The sequence below is a fragment of the Acanthaster planci genome, linkage group LG11 (genome assembly GCF_054643075.1).
Source record: "Acanthaster planci isolate LZ-2023a linkage group LG11, COTS_SCS, whole genome shotgun sequence".
NCBI classification, from domain to species: Eukaryota; Metazoa; Echinodermata; class Asteroidea; order Valvatida; family Acanthasteridae; genus Acanthaster; species Acanthaster planci.
Genome location: NC_141787.1, coordinates 3,219,257 through 3,237,670, shown reverse-complemented (window position 1 = coordinate 3,237,670; position 18,414 = coordinate 3,219,257). Strand labels below are relative to the sequence as shown.

The following is an 18,414-nucleotide window of genomic DNA, read 5'->3' as shown; positions in this document are numbered from 1 at the left end:
TGCCGTGAATGAAGTAGAGGAACTTGAATTTTCATGAAAGAACTAGAATGGAAATCACACAATTGAAGTCCCAAAAAGCCTGGGTTGAATCTGACAGGGGTTGAGCAACTGTAAGAGGAACCCTGTGTACATGCAATAACTACATGTGTCAGGAGAGATTGGAATTCAATGAGTTCGGCCGAACAACTTGTACCGGGTACCCGCCTGTCTATTTCAAAACCCGGTTCCATTTTTGTGGGCCGGGTACTCGTAAAAAAAAGTAAATAAATTAGGAACAAACATCCATGTAAAAAATGTCTGTGAAATTTCTTATTGAAGGGCAGACTTCCTGGAAAATCACCATACCGCTGAAAACCCGGTTCTGCGGTCATACATGAAACTTGAATTCGGAGATCGACAGCTAATATTGTTGTCCACTCTGCCCGTTGTACCGCTAGTCTTTTTCCTAGTTCCAGAATTTTCCTAGTTCACAAGAGTGAAAAAACCACTAAAATTCACGGGCGATAGGTCACTCACTACGTGTGATTTCAAATATTTCTTTGAATTGAATAGTCATATAAACCATTGCATCTCATGCCTGCTTAATCAAAATGACGTTTTTGGAGAAAAGACCAGGCTGCTGGACATTACCGACATTTTTTCACTCTCAAAAGTGGTGATAATCCAGCCTTGTTTTGAAACCGCATACCAGGGTTTGGGTTATTTATAGTGAGCGGATTACCACCAGGGACAAAAGCGCTCCACCACCGCAACGATGAGCCACACGGCACTGCTGCACACTAATCTGGCCCCTATTGAAAAGAGGTCAGCAGCGCACTGTGCCAGGTTCGTAAACAAAAGAAAGTTACATAACACCGCACAATCTGGGCTACTCTTACAAGGCTGCAGGCCTGGCTGAAATACTCGGGCGTCAATGAAGGTCACCTGTCAACTTAGAGTAGTGCCTGAAGATTACTTCGTGCGGCTATAAACGTCCATTAAATGAAATGATAAATTTTTAAGAGTTTTGAAAACGGAAAAAATGCCGGCCCAGCATCATCAACATTGAAAAATGCCCTGGCATGAAGTGGTTAAGCATGTCCTATGACAGTGAAGTTTATTATTCTAAACACATCACAAGGTATTTGATTAATCACAACCTAGAGATCTCTTTGATCAACCGCATTGTCCTCAATTTATGCCAGACAAACTGAAATACAAACAGTGACAAGTGAGGAATCAGATTTTAGTGGTTGGAATGAATGTGACAACAATAAAAAAGATCGTTGATTGCCGTGGATGTCGAACAGATGCAGATTTATGGAATCATTTTATAGTTTATAACACACATTCCCGGCTTCGGTTAGATAGATTTTCACACAATACTTGTACATGTTGTACATAAAGAACAAAAAAGATCCAAAGAGAGCACAAGGCTAGCACAAGGAGCATTCACATTTTCTGTTCCGCTAATAAAAGTCTTTGGAAAATAAAGTCCAGTGCGGACACGGAAGACCAGCTGATTTTTAGTTCCCAAGCTGTAGGGCTGTGATACATGTACATGTATGTGCCAGTGAGCAATACAATAAGCAATGCCTACAAGCTCATTCCAAAACCGCAAACTTGACGGCGGTGATAGGAAAAGAAAACCTTGTGACAGGTGGGTTAATGGCTGTATGCTGAAGTATCATGTCACATCTTATCTCCTCACCTTAAGAGACAATACAAACACGATGCTGAGTGACTGAAACCACAAAGTATGCAGTCACTGCTGTGGTGTAATTGTCTGCTTTCATCTTCAGATGGTTGTGGGAATATTCTGAACAAATTAGCCAGAATACCGCGGTATTGAAATTCAATACCGAATTAGTCGGTATTCCAGTATTCGTGGATTGTTAGTCGGTACTGTTCAGTATTAAAAAAGGACCGCGGTATTCGGTAATACTGAAATACCACCTAAGCCAAAAAGACACCAAACATGTTCTGATGATTTGCAGAAGTATGGACAAAAGGAATACACGTTCTGATTTTATAATAATCTGTTGTAACCACTCAGCTTACCTTTTAGCACGTTACTAAAAACAAATGGTGTGTGGCACAATGAAGAACTCTAATTTATATATCAATGTAACAAAATGTATTTGACAAAAGTGCAGTTCAACCCACACAACATACAATGTTCACATTGTGCACGCACATAGGAAAAAAAATGATTAAATGGGGACAAAAACTACCAAAAATTACCACAAAAAAATGATAAAGTCCTGCCTTAATCAATATAATAATATCAACAGTCAACAATTCTTAAGAATTATTAACAATTCATACCACTATGCTATTCAGGTAATCATGACGGCAAACTGGCCAACAATGTTCATGTACTGCATGATAAGCGTGCATGATACATCCAGAAGGGCGGGCAATAAACCTCATGCTGCGGCAAGAATTTTGAGGAAACATGTTTGCTTCAAGTAAGAGCAATACTTCCCCAAAATAAATTCAGGAACACAGAAAATGAAAATAAAAAAGAGATCAAGTTCTGTGAATTGACTTGCAGAAATATTCTTGCAACATTGATTTTTTGTTACATGCAGCAGTAGAGCTGCATGCATGTATGGTGTAGTCTAACGATGCTACTCAGCTTTGATGCACAGACTGGGTTGCCCTATTTCTTTCACACCTTCTTTGGCAATAGCAAGGCATGGCAGGAACCAGTGCGGCAGACAAATGTAAACCAGCCTGCGAATGATGGGCAAAGTTGAGCCTGGTTGAACTTTGTCGACTGTCCGAGTGGAGTAGCCAAGGTATCCCCATACAAGCACGCACGCTGGCATGACTGGCCTGCAACAGTGTCCCTCTCACTTAGTTCCACAAATTTTTAGCCTATTTTCTACTCAATGCTTAAATATTACAACTCAGTGATCAACTAAATAGCTGACTGTCAATGAAATGGATGAAACTGGAGTAGAGGTTTGGCATCATGAAGCAGTAGAGTCAATCTAAAGGCACATTTTCTGCAAAAAGTCACAGAGTTTCAGACACTATTTTGTTTCAATTTTTAGGTGGAATGACGAACGAACTATTAACGCGGAGGGACAGTTGATCGGTCGAATGGTAAGATGGAAAAACGACGTTCAATGCGATATGTGCAACTTCATGGTCGGGCCTGGTATAACGGGATTCCCTTATCAGTGTGATGTATTGGAGAATAGCTTTTGTTGTTAACTATCGATATGTTTTGTTCTATGTTCCATTAATTAAATAGGGCTTGAATGTGCAGGTAATTAACCATTTGTATCATACAATGGCGTAAGTGGTATTCATTGTAGTAGTTGGGTGAATATCCGTCGTGGTAATAAATTTGTTGTGTGAGATTTTGTCCGTGTGTTCATTGTGTGTGACCAGTGAACGACTCTTGCTTGTCTGTTGAATGTTTACCCCAGCATTTCATGTCCGGTTTGACCACTTTGAATTTCGTAAAAAAACAATGTTCACTGAAGCATGGAGGAAGGAAGGGACTAGGTTTAGTGCCTTCGTCTTTCGTGAAGGAGTTTACACGTGATTCGAATGGTTTTCATTGCATGTGAGTTTCTAGTTAAGAATGAACTTTGCTCAACTCGTACCTAAATGTACCCGTGCAAATAAATTTGTGACCCAGTGGTCTCGTCCCCAGCTACAGATAACTAATTTAGCATGTTTGTACGCAAATGTCACGGCTTTAAGTTTCGTGAATGACTCTGCGTACCATTATAATAGTTGATTCAGATTGTGATTACTTTTATATTATTCTTTTACAGATACTGGGGTGGATATTTCTACAAGAGATATGATGTACCATCAACTCGGAAAATTGTGGAGAAGCTCACATAGATCTTTTTGCTGTGTCAGTTGTTGGCAATTAAATTTTGCCATAAGTACATGAACATGTAGTACCATTTGATTTTTTTATTTCAAGGGCAAAAATACATGTATACAGTTTATTTCCTTCTCAATTGTTATTGGACTTGGAGTAACTCGTGTTATTATTAATTCTAAAATGTATGAATTGAAAAAAGGAAACTATCAAGTAAATGAAAACAACCGTTACAGACTGAAGCTACATTGTAATTTGTCAAATTTCCACTTGCAAAATTGCGTCGCCGAAGTGGCGTTGTGTCGTCCTCGAAATGTTTGCCCCGTCTGTCATGTACTTAAAAAACATGGGGTCATAAGTTGAAGGGAGGTCTGTAGTTTAGATAGTATTTTTAAATTTTTCTTCCAGTGCACCTCGGCCACACAAATTATAGCTGCTGACAGAGTAAAGGTTTGGACTTTGTTCTCAAGAGCATTTCTACCTCATAGTAGTCGTAGCCATGTCGTCTACATGAATTTCAACATGAATAATCAATTTTTACACATCGAAATATTGGAAAATGATAGAAATCATGTATATGCACAGCACTGTCGCGAAACCCTAAATATACATTTTTCACCCCAAAAGGAGAACCGTTCAATCTTTTTATTTCAAACTTAACGCATGATGTTGGAGACTGATTTCGGGTTATTCCTAAAAATTTCAATACGAATGATCAATTTTTACACATCCAAATATAGGAAAATGACAGAAAACCATGTAACTGCACAGCACTATGGTGAAACCCAAAATACACATTTTCACCCTAAAAATTGAACCATTACCCATAACTTGAAGCTCGATGTCGGAGACTGATTTGAGGTTATTCTTGAAAATTTCAACACAAATGATCAATTTTTTCACATCCAACATAGGAAAATTGTAGAAAATCATGTAATTGCAAAACACTACATGAAGCCTGAGACGGAGACGAAGTTGAGTATATCGCGCAGTATCTTACGATCGACTAGTCTGTACGCACAGCATGAGTTTACATTTAGGTTCAGGTACATACATCAGGTCGACTGGTTTGTGGTCGCACACAGCTTACTGGGGAGCTGAGTGAAATGTTTCGCGCGTGCAAAGATTCCGGTGCAATCAATCGGGTTCAATCGAACGCTGGGCCGGGATGTTCAGTTGAACATTAATATTATTAAAGGTTGTAACAGGCATAGGAATCTTTCCGGTTAGACCGGAATTGCGATTTTTCACATTCCAATTTGTGGTCTTCGAGTTCAGTGTAAAAATGGAATAAAATTTGGGAGGTAAAAGTTTTGGTGGGGTAAATGTTATTTGACCACGCGGAGCTCAAAATTTCCCTAAAACTTAGTGAAAGTTGTACGTTAAAATAATTCTATTTACACGACACTTTGGGACCCTTCAAAATGTACGAGGAACTAATTTCGTGGATTCCCACTAAACGAGAATTCTCTTTGCGTAACCAAAGGCGGGAACCAGTGAAAAGTGCTGTCGCCACAGCCACTTCATGTGAATATGTCCGGTTTCCACAAAAATCTGACTCTCGTAAAAAACAGAATCTTACCTGTTATTGGTTAATTCCTCTCACATGACTGGCCTTTCTCCTAATTATCATACATGCGCATGACTCCGATTGGGTCCGTATTTCATAGGCCGTGTCAGAAACAGGCTTCCAGAGCTACTGCTAGGTCTATTGTCTACGCGTCTCTCCGCATTTCTAATGGAGCGAAGACCTGGACTTAGCTCTAGACCAGAGATTCGGATGCATCCTTAGAGACTTATTCTTTGCAGCGCTGCGAGGCTCGAAGCCGTATGGCCGATTTAAGTGGCTTTTTGGAAATAGGTACATGTACAGTGTATACCTTACGTGTACATGTACAGTACATGGTCAAAGTGAGCGCTGTACATCTACGTACATGTATGTGTACATACTGTACAAATTCAGTCAGGGGACAAAATCAAAATCATGGCAGAAATTGTCTTACTGTGACAAATTATTACTGGCTGATACGGAAGATGAGCATGTGGTGGGCGACTGCTTTCGTAAGCTTTACGACCCTGGAGAAGCATGGTGTGAATAGTGTTGTGATGGTATCAAGTACGGTACTTCCGGGGCGAAAGCTTTGATACAGCATGCATCTAAATACCAAAAGCACCTCAAACACTTCCGTAAAAGGACAAATCAGAGTAATGTAATTTTTAAAAAAAATTGGAAATGTCTTTAAAATTGAGAAGAATTTGCTTCAATAAATCTTTCCAAGGAACCTTTCCAATCACTACTCGCAAATTTCACTTTTTGTTCCTGTCTCGGCGTAGCCATGTTTTCCACGTCGATCGACAACCCATTCGTCTGATAAAATCAGCTTTGTTCAGGGCTCAATGGGCAAGCCGAAATCCCTGAGGTTTCTCAAACAAAATTTGTCTTCAGTCCTTAATTTTTCTCTTTCTTTCCTATTTTCTGTTGGTTAGCAAATTAGCAAAAAACAAAATCACCCCTCCCCGAAAAATATTTCCGAAATGTGCACGCAGCCATTTTTCAGATGGCACCCTTCTACCTCGTTACCAAAGTTGGGGTACAGATATTCATTAGATCTATCAGATTAGAGCTGGAAGTAGTAATAAGCAAAGTGTTTGATGAACATCAAATAAATTTCACAGAATTTTAAAACTCACATTTCTTAAATGATACACGTGAACCTTTTCTTTCATTCAGTCAATGAACTTTTATTTGCACAATACTGTGATCTTTTTGCTCTTTATGTTTCGTTCAGTTGAATATTACAGTAGATTAGGAAAAAAAGATTACACCAAGTTGTGGGCATTGTACAGCCTAGTTATAAATTATGAAACCATAAACATTACACGAACTGTTTAACAACGATTGAGGCATCTGCAACCCTCGTCGATAGCCTTGACGCATTCCCGGCGCCAGTACATTTCAAACTGGCCCAGGCCAAGAGCAGTCTTCTCCCTGACAATGGCCTTGATGGCATTGAGGCGGATGATACCAAGCTTCTCCTTCCCCGCACCCCCTTACAATTACTCATCTTCATCTCCCTCTTGGAAAATAATACACAGACCAAAAAAAGTGCAAAATTTGCCTCAGATGAGGAACCATTCTTTAGGTCCATGATTATTTCCGAAAAGAGGGATTCGATTTTCATTGCAGGGGATGAAGGTCAGGAGAAGCAGAGGAGGCCAGGGCAGCAGATGGTCTGGTGATGGTCGATGGTGACGGGGGATGTGCAGGGACAGCAGACGAAGGCATAGATGATGAGTCAGTGACGAACTTGTGTTTCCACAAGTCATCAATCTGACTCGCCATCTTGCGTAACATCTGCAAATCCTGCAAGTGGGATTGTCACCATTTTTGCTGGGGCGCTGGTGAGCTTGGGTGACCATAACTCCTGTATTTTGAAGAACAATGGAAAAGACAGTTGCACTGTATTACATGTATAATCTTGGCTCTTTTATGTTGGTATATGACCTAGTTTTATTTCATATAGTGGTATCATTGGACAATTTAGATTGCACGTAAAAGCCTAAAATTAAGCTCACTTTTCAGAAATGCACAAGTTAAAATCAAACAAGTTGCAGTTTTTCTCACCAGGTGAGCTTCAACATTTGCTCGGTGTAATCTTTGTAAGAAAATGCGAGAGCTTAGGCTGTTTTTTTTCCAACGTTCAAAGTTTTGAATTGAAAGTCAGGGAGAGGGAGACAAGTGGTAAGTTGCCTGTCACATCCTCATGTATGCGTTGCAGAATTCATCTGGAAGGAGTTCTTGTACTTACTTTAGCTGGGCTTTGCTCAGACGTCACCTCATCCGAAAGGAAGCTCAGCTCTGGGAAGAATGCCTGGCTGGGGCTTCCCTGTTGGCTGGTCGGAGAGTTTGGGTCATCTAAGCTCTGTAGAAAAAGTAAGAAACATCATTTTTTTAAAATTACATTTCCATTATTAAAATGACATTGACATTCATTAGAAATGTTTAACATTATATCTCTCCTTGCTCACAGAGAAAAACAGCAACATAACAATTCTCAAGAATGTACACATGTGGGTGAAGTTAGCATTTGTCAACTTCTTGATGTACACCTTGACAGGGCTTACCATGGGAGATTGAGCCTGTTGGAGGGTTTGTTCCCCCTGATCGCCTAAGCTCTGCAGAAAAGAGTGAGAAATATCATTCATTAAACAAGTTACATTTCCATAAATTTGGAGAGGGCTTAATTATGATGCAATTGCCATTCATGATGAATATGTGTAACATTACATCTCTTTATATTCACAGAGTTAACTTTTTGGTGTATACCTGGACAGGGCTTCCCGTGTGAAGTAGAGACGGTTCCCTGGTTGGAGATGGAGGTGTGGGGGATGGAGCCTGAACTTGCTGCCCTTGATCTACAGTCTTCAGAAAAATAGGTGAGAGAAAATTTACTTTTCAAATCAACCAGAAGTATATTTAATAAAAAATAAAGCTATTGTAAAATGCACACCACAGTTTAATGTGGTATCATATGGAAGAGAATACGAAGACTTCACAAATGGTGTACGGATGAGATTGGATTTTCGGCACAAACTTTTTTCGGCTAACTTCACCAGTAGGCCCCACTTGACACCATTCTTGGCACATTGTTTTGACATTCTATATTGGAGTGTCCTGGTTACTTCGTTTTGAAGTCCCTAGTGAGATTTTTTATGGTTCCAATCTGGAAAACCTATTCTGCTAAATGTGAATGAAGCATCACAAAGAGTTGTCCAATAATGCTCAAAATGTAACAAAACTAACCGTGGTATTAAGAACATTTAGGAAAGCATAGCAAAAAAGTATTGACTGTAGGTTTTGTCGAAGGTTGGGATTTATACGCAGCTTATGCACGTGCACCTTTGCAAGAAGCATAACACCTTAGTCAATGAGAAAAATACCAAAAAATGCACTATAACACTGGGTACGTTGAAAACTGTTTAGTGAAGTAAGTTTGCTTGGACGGTGGCTAAGGCATCAACAAGATGATCTTTTCTTTTCACTTGTTTTAAACAATGGCTAGGTCTATTCGCAGGGAAGCAGTCTGTAGTGTTAAACTTTATGATCATTAATCTCTGCAGCTTTGAGCACATGTAGTTTTTAATATTATCTACATTGGATAATTCCTCAACTTACCAACTCATGTTCTGCAATCACCATGCCGTCGTCATCAACACAGAAACGGGCCAGCACTGTTGCTCTTTTCTTCTCCTTTATTTTGATGGAAGGGACAAAAACAAAAAAATTATTACCAGTCTCTCCTTTTTAAAAGACGAAATACCCTCCTCTTTTCAACATGTATTTAAAATTGTGCTGTTGAAAAGAGCAGCTACATGTATAGTTTGTACAGAAGGTACAATGAATAGTACGTTTATGTGATAACTTTTAGGCTATATGATAGCGTTTAAGTGATCACGTTAATATAATTATTTCCATGACGGCGCCCTGGGTGTACGCTGTATTAGGCTGTTTATCAAAATAAAGGAATATTAAGTTTCATAGGAACACGAAAAGTTGTCGACACTCACCTTAACTGGCTTTTTCTGTGCTGTCTGTGCCTGTTACAAAATATATAATGAAGAATCAAACCTGTTGATCACTCGTGAATGTAGTGAAATGCCGTGCTCAGCGAAAATGGAATTTTATGATCCAAAAATTAAATATTTGTGTAAACTCTCCACATTGCGACACTCTAATTCATGTATTCAACTTTGCGTACCTTTGCCTTGGAAACTCTGCCATTCCTTGCCATCTGGGAGTCTTTCGGGAGTCTTTTGGCCATTCCAGTATACTTCAGTGACCCACATTTCTCTGCTGTCGCTTTATCCTGATGTAGAAGAGTGGTTGTCGTTATCATAAGGCGTGTACTTGAACCTTTTTTTGCCATTGTCCACTAATTACAATTCCGTTGGTATACATTTTGCCCAAATAAACGGCAGATCTCATACACGTGCACACTCACCTTGCCCACTTTATCTTGTTTCCGTGACAAAGCTCTTTGTAGAAAGAGAAGGTCCGAGTGATTGTCTGTATGGAAAAATCAAGTTAAAGTACATGTACTGAAAACATTTGTCTTTTTCTAATGAAAAGAAGAGAGGCGAAAATTACAATTCGAGTCGACTGGGTCAGGACGTCCAAAAACCAACGAGGTCCCGGGCCAATTCTGTCTCTTTAAAGGAAAAATTTGAGCTTTAAACATGTTTTGCATGATAAGTTATATCGGTAAAGTAATTGCATGGAAATGCCTTTATAATTTGCCAACATTTACTTGACGCTGTTACTGCAAAATGCGCCTCGTATGCAATTGCATAAACCCCATTATACATCGTATTTTCGTAGTACATGTACAATGATCCAATATCTTGTTTTCCGCTCACTATGCCTCTCTGGGATTCCAATCGCCTTCAGACAGCAGATTTACCTTATCACTTTAAAAAATGTGTTTTCTGTGTGGGCTTACGGATCTTGTTTACTTGCTGACTTACATGTATCTTACCCGATACCGTAATTTTCTTGCAATGAGACTTTTTCCAACCTCCCAATTAAATCACTAAAAATGTGTCCGTTTTGTTTCTATCAAATTATGATATGTGTAATTTAGAGGAAAGATGCTCACTTACCCGATACTCAGAGAACTTCGCATGGAAGAAATTCTCCCTCCCAAAGCACTTCAACTTTTTGTGCCGCTTCTAAACCCGATTTTACGTCCTTCACAAGTTTACTTGGCACAATGCTCGTTGATTTATCTTCGAAAGCAACTAGTGCTTCGCAAGGGATTTTGCACAAGTTCCTGAGTGACATTGTTTCTTGTTTACTAGTTTCTCCGTGCAGTGCGACGCAACTTTGTCGTGTGAGAGACGGATCGCTGAATTATTATCGGTATGATGCGGGTGTCACGTGATAAACTCCTTCTTGAGTGGAACGCAAAGTCTTTGTTGGCAGTCACTTACGAAAGGCCTTTTGCCCAGGTGTCACGAGAAACCACATTTTTTTCCCCAAAAAGCTACCATCCCAACAAGGGAACTTACTTGTGCAATAGCAAAGGATTTCGATGCGGATGCGGTCACTTTGGTCACGGTCTTGGTCATGGAGGAATTCATGATGCAGTGTTTGATTTACCGAAGCTTATGTGCTGACCCAAACATTTTTTCTTAATTTTGTTGAAGGGTGTACCCCAAATCCTAAATAATCTGCATTAGAAAGACACTGTTTGCTGAATATTGAATTGCATGATTTATGATCTCACATTTAGATATTATTTCTATCCGTGTCTTATATTAGTTGATCGTGATCGTGTGGCTTTTCTACACTGTTCCTAATCTGGTCTTCTCCGAGTCATTTGTTGCAATTCCCATTGTCTTTTCTTTATCGGGAAAGCATTTGCTAGAAGTGTATACATGTATATACTTATGTTTTTGCATTATATAACATAGGTTCAGCATTTTGCTGAGGTCACACAACCTATTAGATCACGTTTTCTTACGCCATTTATAAAGACACCACAAAAGTATTTGAGCCAAATTAGTGTAAAGCCGATAATATTTTTAAGGCAGCCTACTGGTGTTGATTAATTTAATTAAAGGTAACCTTTCAGAAGCCTGTTTTATATTTTACCTGTTTTCATTCATGACAGTCAGTTAAAGAAATGAAAACAGTACAGTGTATATGTAATTCCACACAACTTCCATTTAGATAATACTCAATACAGGCATATTCTTTGCAGAGTAACTCCAGCAGTCCCCGCTATAGTTGATCTCATCCCAAGAACTTTCTTCTTGACAGGAAACAAAATGTCTGGCAGTCAATGTCACAAGGCTCTCTAGTAGACATTCTTCACCCACGTCCTTCTTTAAACAACACAAAAAGATTCTGACCTGAAAAGGATTATTCCAGTCAGGGACTTGTTGGTCGGTATTGGTAAATAGACGGAGGATTAAAAGTAACAAAGCGCAAGGAGCTTTTGTTGGTTAAGAAGTGAGGAACTCCGCTCCAGCACACGCTTGCCGGAGTCGGTAAAGTAACGAAACTTAAAGTTTGCAGACGCGACATAAGCTACCCCGACTTCTTCCTTCAGTGGGAATTTGGATTCTTGGTTTTAATGGTAATAAATTTTAATGGATAATGTTGCCAACACACATCTGATGCCAGCATTGCCAGCTTAATCAAGTGCTACCTGTTGCTTGGAGGAATCCAAGAGAAAATGATGAAGCTTCATGCGGTGGGCAAAACTTTCCTCTAAATCTAGGCAAGTTGTTAAAGAAGCTTGAGTAGATGGTTGAGCAATAATCACTAAGACCTTTCTTATCCAGACAAAACTAAAAGCATAGTACCCTTTGTTTTCTTTCTGAGGCAGAATATATCTTAATAAACATCCCAATTCTTGTAATATCGCCGGAGTCATGATTAAAATCAATCTGAGTGGAGAGGTTTGGGTCTGCAAGCACAGATGTGTACAAAGAAATCTGGACTCGCTATGCCCTAAATTAGCATATAGAGATCATTGAATCCACTAGCGGCCATTTTACTGAGCCGAATACAAAGCTTTCCTTGTAATGCCCACCTTTGTTCGGTTGTTGAAACCGAACATCGGCACCTTACGTTCCAATTTGTTTTTTACAACCCCCCCGTCCACAACATGTACCTGTTTTCAAAACATCTTTATGTTGATTTTTTTTTCTTTCAGCCTTTCGTCTCTCCTTTCCATATTCCGAATGTACCATTTTTTGAGGCAGATCTTGTGCCTTTCAATTCTGACATTCATTTTTAACGAAGCATTTTGTCAGTTCCTTCACGTTAAGTTCCTCACTGCCCTGTTTTTCTGTTTGCGAATAAGCATGATGCCCTCATTTTCTCCAATTTAACATTGGTTTTTCAGTATTATAAAATGTAATATGCAGATGATTTTGACTGCATGTTGTAAGTTTCCGTCTGGAGATGTTACTTGTCTATCAATCATGTAGTGGATTTTGTTTAATAAGCGTAAGATACATGTATGTCCAAGTTCTCATTATCACTCTGTCTTCTTCCCCCAGTCCCTTGAGTTAACCTTACTCAGTATGCCCCAAAATTTGTTTTCCAGCATTGAAATTGAATTTATGACATTAATTTCAATCGTTTTATTTTATTTAACTCGTATTGTGAGAAGGAACGTGTTTGGTACCTTTTGTTCAAGTCAACCTGCAGCTGCGACAATAAAAACAAAAACACAGACAAACAATTCTTCTTATTTGGTAACAGTGCAGAGCAACGGGAATTATCTCTTTTTCGAAGATGTGGTGGCCCTGAGAAGGGCCTTTTGGGTTATAATGAATCTTCACTAGAAGCCTGTTGCCCGTCCGTTGCTTTGAATCACAGCCGGAATAACCTTTTGTAGGTGGTTGATGTATCGCGAGCATGACTCTACGGTCACTCTGGTGCGCCAGAAGAGGTGGATACCATGGATAAGTTCGTTTTTGCCAGTGGGCTTTACCTGGCGTCTTAAAAAATGCTTGAGTTCATGCCACAATCACTCAATCAGATTTAGGTCAAGGGACTCGGCGGGGAATGGGAACCAATTTATTCTGACCTCTTTCATGAACTCCCGCGTTTCCCTAGCTGTGTGCTTCAGGTCGTTATCTTAATGAAAGCGATGACCATCAGGAAATTGCTTGTGGATGAACGGAAACAACGTTTCTTGCAAAATCTCTTCCCAGTAGAATTGTCCATCCATGATGTCTTCGAAGACGAGTATGGGGCTTTTCCCCCGCTTGGATATTCCAGCCCACACGTGGACTTTGATGGGGTGCTTGGCCTTTGGCTTGAGTTTCTTTGGTTGCCCTTTCTTTCGGAATGTCAACCGGCTGTGTCGATCCAGCTGCACGGAGCACTCGTCGCTGAAAATTACATTGTCGAACATGTCTTGGCGATGTAATGCCTCTCGACAGTAATCAAGCTGCTTCTGCTTGTTGGTGTCCCTTATTAATTGGCAGTAGGCGGGCCCACTTGCCACCAAGCCCAGCTTTCAACGTACGCGTCGGATGGTGGACTCTGACACGTCGAGTCCAAATATACTTTTTAATATACCGCATACATCTCGCGACGTGAGCTCATCGTCATTCTCGTACAAGTCGTGTATGAGAGTTGCAGGGAACTTCCGTGGACGTCCGGATCCAGCCCTGTTTGCGAAAGAGCCTGTTTCTCTTACTTTCTTGAGGAACAACCGAACAGTGTCAAATAGGGTTGTTTTTAAAAGTGTCACCTTTCTTCTGTCTGGTTTCAGATTACTGCTTTGTGACTGAGAAGGCGCTATTGATTGAAAAGTCTCAAGTCTCGCTTGAACGGACGAGGTGCTGATGCGGAAATGGTACAAAGCAACTGAAGTCTTCATACAAGTTCACATAGAATGGCAAGGATGTCCACTGATTAAAGGAACTCTTCCATTGGGCAAAATCGACGTATTGCGTAGAGCAAGAACACAGCAAGTCTGTGACTTCACCTCAAGCCGTTTCCCGACCCCATGCAGACGAAAACGACCATTGTGTTGTCCGTAATAAATGGGCCAATAAAATACCAACTTATAATTTCCCTTTGGGTGAAGGAAATGTGTAGATTATAACAACGCCACCCTTTCACAAGATGTTACTTTTTTAATAAGCGAAGAAGAGAGCGTTTTCTTGATGTAGTTACGTAAACTTTGGATGACCTGTGAAAGAACAATTTAATTCTTGTACATGTAGTCTTGCTTATCCAATGAAGGGGGGAATTACAGAAAAGTCTTCGCTTTTAAAGGCATCTTCAGACACTTCATTAAAGTGAACTCAAAGAAAACCGAGATTTCACTCTAGTTTTGTTAAATTCCCAACAACCAAACTGCTCATTGGTAGTAAATTCACACCATTTAAGTGCTGCAACTTGCTCTCTGGACGACAGAACAATGCACATACAGGTACAGCAATGCCCAAGATAGGTATAGAATAATTTACTGTTTGTCTGATCGGTCAATCCTATTCAGAACTTGAAGCAAACAGAGGCGCATGGATTTACAAATCAGTAAAATGTGTCCGAACCCCTTTTTAAATTATTAGTGAACATGTTTCCACAGCTCTTGTCAACAGAACAAAGAAACAGAGGGAAAAAAGAACAGTAGCCGGTTATGAAGACTCCCAGATCCAAAACTTTCAAAAAAAGGAGAAAACAATCGCAGCATTTATGATTCAGTAACAATAACAACAATAATAAATTAAAAACATGCCGTATCCGCCAAAAATTGGCGCCCATGACACCAATGTGTTAGGCCTAGTCCTAGATAGTTACTGGGCCAGTGATTTGACCATTTTTTTATTCCACAAAGTTTTCCAACACGAGAAAAGATCTATGTCTCGCTAAAAGCTACAGAACGGACCAACTGTACATAAAACGAGCAATCGGACCATTGATCAATATAAATCATGTCATTATGTGTACGTTGCTTTCCACGACCAACGTTCCTCTCTGAAATTTTCAGGATATCCCTACAGAGGTTATTGGATTTTATATTCCACTTCCACCACACTCAGAACTAGTGGGTCTTCCTGATTGTTTATGCCATCAATAGGCGCCTACTGTCCAGGCCAGACGGTGTACCGAAACACAATGTACTGGACTTGTATGCGCAACGACGTCAGTGTGGGGGCACTAATTCGCAACCGGGCCGGCAGACCGGGCTTTCCACCGAGGTCACGCGTTGCGCATGAATGATCCTAGTATGCACTCGCTGTTTATTGCACTCGATAGCGCCCGTGTACTCTTGCGAGCACTCACGAGCGCTCGTAAATGCTCGCAGGTACCCACAAGCGCTCGTTACCGGCAGCAAATTTTACGAGATACGAGGGTTTAGCGGAAACTTCGAGCGAGTACGAGTGCGAGGAGTACTTCAATTTAATCATTACTGTATACATGTATGTACTGTATTTCAAAGGACAATGTGCAGGCTGCAAATGTAATTCGAATCATTGTTTCAAGCATAACTACATGAGAAAGCCCTGCACATTCTGCATCAAACAATGTGCGATTCATTTTCGATTGGTCAATATTGGTCAATACTGTGTCGCAAAATTGGATGCAATACAAGGAAAATCTAACACTGTATCCTTACCATAAGAAAGCACAACAGTGCATCATGAATTCATGTACATGTATGTTCATACAACTAACACGGTAAATCCAAAAGACATAATGTCTCTATGGGTAAAATGAGTGCAGATGACACATGAAAGGACTTTAAAATATGAAACAAAAAAGACTAACCTCCCACCGATTGAGAAGTCTGAGATTGCATAGTAGTAGGAACGCAGTACGTCTGGTACCTGGAAGACTTCATCACCAAACGTGTTTAATCTGGTCAACATGACAAGGATGTCTGTCGCTGTTACCCATTCCTAATATATCAGTACAAACATAAGACAAATGTAAGAATTACCAATGCCTTCATAGAAAGAGTCCCTACTTTAGTTTAATATTCATATGATGCACAGTGCTGCATTCTTTAAAATTCTTTTATGTTTTTTCAACATGGTTGGTAATACATCAAAACAAAGTTGTTATACACATACATGTACCAAGTATGTTCACCCAGCACTACATGTACCTGTGTATCAATTTGGTTAATACTTGGGAATGTATGGGGCAGCACATGACAGGTAGCAACAATCCGGTCCTGTCTCCTGCGATGACTTCAAATGTTTATCAAGAGAAGCAGTGGTGGAGAGCTGTAGCTAGTATTCGAGTCTTGTGCATGCCTTAGTCTCACATGGAGACGCCGCACTGTGTGTTGCCAACATAGAGTACAACACAAACCGTTGCAAATATTTCTTGTAGGTGTTTCTTGGAGACACGCCCACATATATATTGCAATGGATGTTGGTAACGATACACACATGGTAAAGCCAACAGTAGAAATGTTTTTAAAGTGATATTGAGGCATATTATGCAACATCAACATTAGAAGCCAGTATCGATCCTTGACATATCATATACTGATTTTTATCAACACCATTAAACCCTACTAAATTCTACACATTTTGAATAAACTTTTGGTTAGGCAATAAATCACTGTGGCACAATAAAATTACACAGCGAACTGGATTTTTAAGTTGGTGAATCTGGCTTTAAAAAAGCTTTTTAAGCAAATGACCATCAGGATGACCTTTAGTTCAACGCTGGCTTCATCATTATGTGTTTCACATTCTTGTGAAAACCCAGGTTGCAAGAGCACATCCATTTATTTTACAGGAAGAGATGGAATAAACGAACTTTCACTGCTCGAAAAAGGCTACTGCATATTGGATAACAACAGATCATCGAATAACAAAATAATTCCAGACGTCTCTTTTCAATCACAAAAGCTCGCTGGTATTCAGTGTATGACTTTGAACAAAAAACCAAGCAAAAACCAAGATGAGGAAGGAAACATACGTGGTATGTACCGTAACTATTCTCATATGCAAATTACTAGTACTAGTGATGTGACAGGAAACATACATGTAATTCAACACAGTCCTTGTGATCTGGTAATTGCAGGCGTACAGGAGGAGTTTTCTGCTTTCAACCTACCCCAAACAGTCGCTAAATATGCAGAGTAGCACCGAGCCCTTGGAGGGGGGTGCAGCAAGGACGCACTACATAATGAGAGTGCCAGAGGAACAAGAACTTGTCCAAATTTATTGCAGACTCACCAAATAATGGAGTTGTGTCGTTCCAGTGGTCGGCTGCTTTGATGAGGAACCCTTCGGCATCGATGTGGCCAATGTTAGGACCCCTTTGCCATGTGAAGAGTCCTTTTGTAGAACATCGGTGAGGTAGCATGTGGTGAAGGTAGATGGGGTATTCCAGCATGCTGCCTAACATATTTCCTCCATAGGTACGCCCCTGAAGTAGGCCTAAAATGAAGCGTTGTGTTTCATTGTCCACAGAGTTTGGCTAATCTGGGTTAGCAAACTTCATGGCTGAAACTGCCCATCTGGCTGTAGTGTCTCTGGTTACGGCTTGGTGAGGTTTTATTGTGGTGATGAAAGGCTGCAAAGTTGTACCTCTGAGTTTTTTGGTTTTGGCTAGGTACCATTTAAAAGTCCGCACTGGGCACCACGGTTTGTCATCGGGAGTCCCAGTGTGTTTGGTAATGTCTGGTACCAAAATGTCTTAGTGAGAAACCCTATCGTTGGGATGAGACGAACACCATGGGGTTCCCATCGGATGTGGCCATCTAAGATGGACAATGCCTTCAGTTCACGGCCGCGCCGTGGTGCAGAACACTTGCAGTTGGGCATTCTCTGCTGAGGCGAAAAGATCGATGTTCAGTTTCTCTATTTCGGCGAAGATCTGTTCGATTACACTCGTGTGCAATGTCCACCCCGTGGGACGTACCTTTCCCTGAGTTGTCGTCACCAGGAATATGAGTCACCTGGAGGTAGATGCCATAATCCTGGGCCAAAAGAATATCTGTCTCGTCAGGAGGCATAGGCGGGGAGAATGTGTACCTCCCTGACGGTTAATGTATGACACCACTGTGGAGTTGTCCGAGTGGACG

The 18,414-nt window shown here is 40.4% G+C and overlaps 2 protein-coding genes across 2 annotated transcripts in view; both read right to left on the bottom strand.

Moving 5' to 3' along the window:
- Nucleotides 1–18,414, bottom strand: part of lamc1 (laminin subunit gamma 1) — a 208,890-nt gene that overhangs the window by 151,677 nt on the left and 38,799 nt on the right. Inside the window, exon 3 of the mRNA XM_022250063.2 lies at nt 16,137–16,267. Within this exon, the coding sequence (XP_022105755.2) occupies nt 16,137–16,267 (131 nt within the window). The remainder of the gene's footprint in view (nt 1–16,136; nt 16,268–18,414) is intronic.
- LOC110987372 (uncharacterized) lies at nt 6,580–14,139 on the bottom strand. The gene is made up of 8 exons (XM_087143198.1): nt 9,835–14,139; nt 9,592–9,699; nt 9,401–9,430; nt 9,009–9,083; nt 8,160–8,255; nt 7,958–8,008; nt 7,642–7,755; nt 6,580–7,257 (listed from the first exon to the last, which is right to left on the bottom strand). The coding sequence occupies exons 2-8, from the start codon at nt 9,652–9,654 to the stop codon at nt 7,159–7,161; spliced, it is 528 nt and encodes a 175-aa protein (XP_086999324.1). The 5' UTR covers nt 9,655–9,699; nt 9,835–14,139; the 3' UTR covers nt 6,580–7,158.

Bases quoted from the DNA above. Each gene is read 5' to 3' on its own strand.
- LOC110987372 (XM_087143198.1), bottom strand. From the start codon at position 9,654: ATGGCCAAAAGACTCCCGAAAGACTCCCAGATGGCAAGGAATGGCAGA. The intron at 8,256-9,008 runs GTAAGTTGAGGA...ATTTTTCTGAAG, and splicing joins TGATTGCAGAACATGAGTTG to ACTGTAGATCAAGGGCAGCA. The intron at 7,756-7,957 runs GTAAGCCCTGTC...CTTTTTCTACAG, and splicing joins AACAGGCTCAATCTCCCATG to AGCTTAGATGACCCAAACTC.